Raw genomic sequence first — 4,812 nt, 5'->3', positions numbered from 1 at the left:
TCCCATGTGTATTTTTGGGCTATCCTACGAACCATAGGGGGTATAAATGCTTAGACCTCTCTTCTATGAAAATCATTATTTCCCGTCATGTCACATTTGATGAGAACACCTTCCCCTTTCGGAATTTGGGCCAATTTAAAAATGCTGACTACTCCTTCCTTGACTCAGAAGAGCCCATCCCATTTTTTTCTCCTATGTGGCTCAATCAGGTACATGCTGGCCCAAATAGAGGTGGCCCATTCGCTCATCCTTTGGGTGGCGTTGGGCAGCCTGCTCCGCGATTGGGTTGTGGGCCTGAGCAATCCGCCACGCCCAACCCGTGGAAATTACCAGGCCAGCAGATAGTGCCAATTCCTTCTCCAAGCATGTCAGACCACGCACAGGCCCATCGACCCACTGTGCCTTCCAGCACTGCCCAGCAACCTATTTCTTTAACCCCTCCTTTGCAGGCCCAGCAGTGCACTCCCTCCCCCCCTACCCACAAGATGCAGCATGGCCCAATGACTCCTACTCCGTGCACGTTGAACCAACCCTCCCCACCCATGACCCATATACCTTATACTCCTCCTCCCCTCCGTGGTGTCTTCCCCATTCGCCCCACACGGCCAGCCCCGCCGTCACCTCGAGTCACTAGGAGCCAACGTGGGATATTCAAACCAAATCCCAAGTACGGCCTAACTGTCCAACCCAATGGCCCAACTATGACACGCTCACCCATTCCAAAAAATCATAAACTAGCTTTGACTGACCGTAATTGGAATGCGGCGATGCAAGATGAATATGGTGCTTTAATTAATACTGGGACATGGGATTTGGTACCTAAGCCTACGGGGGTGAATATTGTATATTGCATGTGGATTTTTTCTCATAAAGAAAATGATAAAGGTGACCTTCTACGACACAAAGCTAGACTTGTTTGTGATGGAAGGTCACAGGAAAAGGGAGTTGATTGTGATGAAACTTTCAGCCCGGTGGTCAAACCGGTAACTATTCACACCGTTTTGGGCCTTGCTATGGCGAGACATTGGTCTATTCACCAACTTGATGTTAAAAATTCTTTCTTACATAGTAATCTCTAAGAGACAGTTTACATGCATCAACCACCAGGTTTTGTTGATAAACGAGCTCCCAACTATGTCTGCTTGCTTCGTAAGGCACTTTATGGCCTAAAACAGGCACCCCGTGCTTGGTACCAACGTTTTGCACATTTTCTATTACAAATGGGATTTGTCATTGCAAAAAGTGACACATCTTTGTTTACCTTTAAGCATGGTGATGATATGGCTTACCTATTACTTTATGTTGATGATATTATTTTATGCACATCATCTGATGCTTTGCGTGACAGATTGATCTATCATTTGAAAACAGAATTCCCGATGTCTGATTTGGGGCCCTTGAATTATTTTTTGGGAATTTCAGTCTCTCGTACTCCTTCTTATATGCTTCTCTCTCAGCAAAAGTACGCACAGGAAATTTTGGAACGTGCATGCATGGGGACTTGTAAGCCTGTTGACACTAATGCAAAGCTTAGTGCAGATTCAGGTCCTCCTGTGGCGGACCTAACTCAGTACCGCAGTCTGGCAGGTGCTCTACAGTACCTTACATTTACTCGCCCTGACATTGCATATGCGGTGCAACAAGTGTGTCTTTTTATGCATGATCCACGAGAGCCTCATTTGTATGCATTAAAGCGCATCTTACGTTATATTCAGGGCACCATTGATCACGGATTACACTTATATCCTACATCTACTTTGCGCTTGATTACATATAGTGATGTAGATTGGGGTGGGTGTCCTGACACTCGTCGTTCGACTTCAGGATATTGTTGTTTCTTAGGTGACAATCTTATTTCTTGGTCTTCTAAGCGTCAGCCTACTCTTTCTAGATCAAGGGCAAAGGCAGAATATAGAGGCGTCGCAAACGTCGTTGCAGAGGCGTGTTGGCTACATAACCTTCTTCTAGAGTTACATTGCCCTCTACGTCAGGCCACTATTGTTTATTGTGATAATGCCAGTGCTATTTATTTATCCAACAACCCTGTTCAACATCAGCGCACCAAACATGTGGAGATGGACATCCATTTTGTTCGTGAGAAAGTGGCGCTGGGTCAGGTATGGGTGTTGCACGTTCCTTCGCGGTATCAGTTTGCAGACATTTTCACTAAGGGCCTTCCTCGACAATTGTTTTTGGATTTCAGATCCAGTCTTAGCGTACGACCTCCTCCCGCTACGACTGCGGGGGTGTGATAGAGATAAAAATCTACTAGGATTTAATCTCTTAGGATATTTGATGTATATTAGACTTCTAGTCATATTAGTGTTCCTAATCCTATTAGGAATCATATTGTAATCCCTATATATTTGATCAATGGAATACACTCCAATTCACGGAGTTTCACAATATCTAACACTTTGGCCTCATGAAAAATAGCCGAGATGGCAAAAGTTATAGTACAAACTCGGCTTTCACTCCTCCCGAGTACATGAGGACAGGTACCTGACCCTCCCTGGTTGATCTATTTTGTTGAAAACATATACTCTACTATGTTTAAAAGTTATTTGTTTCTTATATGCCTTAAATGACTGTTAGACAGAAAATAAAAGTGGAGAGTTTATATGGTTGACTTCGGCCAATATGCAGATTACTACTTCATACTTCCTCCGTCTTTTAATACTCGCAACGTTTGTTAGTTTCACGCATGCCAATGCACAACTTTGATCATTTATATCTTAAATTCTCTTTATGCAAAAATTATAAAAATTTGATATTTTGAAAATACATATTGAGACGAATCTAACAAGATACCATATGACTATGTTTTATCTTATATAAAAAACACTACGAATAATCAAAGTAGATTATATGAATAGTGGAAAAAGTCCAAACATTGCGAGTATTAAAAGACGGAGGAAATATGATTCAGTGGTGATTAGAATATGGGGATTAGAATCGTCGAAAAGTATTAGATATGGGGATTAGAATCGTCGAAAAATATTTATGTTTTATACTCGATTATGGTCCATTTAACAGTAACGTCAGAGGAGAAGGTATGAGTTTTGCTTTAGAATTTCGTTGATATATCCATAAGAGTTGTGTTTAAATAATTAAATGTATCAATTGTGAGGAATCAGTCAGCTTTTTTACCAGCTTTTCAGCATTAGAGATAATTAAATGTCAAGCTTGTTGTTTAAAAGAAGTATTGTGGAATTATATCTCACTTGAGTAGATTAATAAATATTGAGAAGTATCACATGAGAAATGAAATCTAGCAATGAATGAATAGTGAGTTAGTTAACTGGGTGTTGATGGTGTTCCGGTAAGATTTGGGAACGGTTGGAGATGTCTTGCTGGTCGAGTGTTGCTGTTATCCTGATGATATCCTGCGCAGATAACAAAGATGAACTAGCCTCGAGGGTGATTCGAGGATCCCCCCTCCGATGCTAAAGTCAAGTATGATGAGTAATAAGTATTTTGGTTTTAGTGGAAATGATTGTGTTTGCGTACCTTTTGTCATAAATGAAGCCCATATATATAGGCGCGGGTCGGGCGTACGGACAAATGGGTCCTACCCGATTGATAGGGACCCGTTGACCTCTTGGTTTGGTCACGTGCCTCCTCCCTACCGGCTTGTAAGAGATGCTGGTAGGGAATAATAACTACCGTTAAGGATTATTTGATTTTATCCTTAACAGCTTGGCGATGCTACCAGCCAGCTGGTAGCATACCCGTACAACTAGCCCCCTCAGAGTGAGCATATCTGTCTTGACTGATGTGCTTGCTCTGAAAATAGTGCTCTCCCTACAACTAGCCCCCAAGACTGCGTGCTTTCCGCGAAATGCTGGTGTGTTTATGTGTTAAGTGCTGATTAGCTTCCTCATAGTGAATACCACCTGTAATTTCGCTGAAACTAAGCAGATAGGGTGTCCTGCTCCCTCTTACCGATATGCTCCCCTTGAGATTTTGGATGCTGACTAGCCCCCTTGAGATTTTGGATGCTGACTAGCCCCCTTGAGATTTTGGATGCTGACTAGCCCCCTTGAGATTTTGGAATTTTTTTAGGAAGTATTTTGAATTTGTACCGCTTAAATTCATTCCACGTGTGATGCATCTGCATGCTATGCGACGCGTGTCGCTTTATCATTTTATTTCAATGGCTGAGATTTGCTCTGTCCTTTCAACTCCCTTTAACTGTCAAATCGCCCGTTTTCCTCGATTTTTGACTATTTAACTTTCTTTTCTTAAAACGTCAAAACACTTTCGCTCTTTTCTTCAAACTTTTCTCTCTCCTTCTCAAATCTTCTCCTTTGTTCCTGCGAGTTATTTTTTCGCCACTGTTTCTGTTGCTGACTGTGGTGCTTGCGCAAGTGCTGTACCTCGATTCTGGGCTGCTAAATTTCCGTTGTGCGAGAAGGTATAGTCTTTTTTGTTTTTGTTTCTTCCTTCGTATAGGTTTATATTTGGGTATAATGTCGAGTGAGCGAGATAGTGAGAATGTGTTGAGTGGGGCTGGGTATGACGATGCTGACCTTGTATCCACTTCTGAGGATGTCAACTTTGAGGATGATGATAAACCGTCTACCTCTGATTATTTCGAACCGTCCTATGAGGATGCTGCAAAAGAATTACAGGCTCATATGCGGAAACAGGTACGAGCCGATATTCGTCGTGATTTGAATTTAGTAGATAACTGCGAAACAATCCCGGCAGTGGATGCTCCCTCTATTGCCCTTGAGTATGAACTTCGATCATGGACGCAATTTATGGACCCTGCCGGTAAAGGATATGGTGACTATGGCACTAATTTTG

The 4,812-nt window shown here is 42.3% G+C and overlaps 1 protein-coding gene across 1 annotated transcript; it reads left to right on the top strand.

Annotated features, from left to right (window-relative positions):
* Positions 1–1,205: 1,205 nt before the first annotated feature.
* LOC110793999 (uncharacterized mitochondrial protein AtMg00810-like) lies at positions 1,206–2,409 on the top strand. The gene has a single exon (XM_021998941.2). The coding sequence runs from the start codon at positions 1,221–1,223 to the stop codon at positions 2,250–2,252; it is 1,032 nt and encodes a 343-aa protein (XP_021854633.2). The 5' UTR covers positions 1,206–1,220; the 3' UTR covers positions 2,253–2,409.
* Positions 2,410–4,812: the final 2,403 nt, after the last annotated feature.

Source organism: Spinacia oleracea, chromosome 2, assembly GCF_020520425.1.
Source record: "Spinacia oleracea cultivar Varoflay chromosome 2, BTI_SOV_V1, whole genome shotgun sequence".
Lineage (NCBI taxonomy): Eukaryota > Viridiplantae > Streptophyta > Magnoliopsida > Caryophyllales > Amaranthaceae > Spinacia > Spinacia oleracea.
This window is presented reverse-complemented; position numbering and strand designations above follow the sequence as displayed.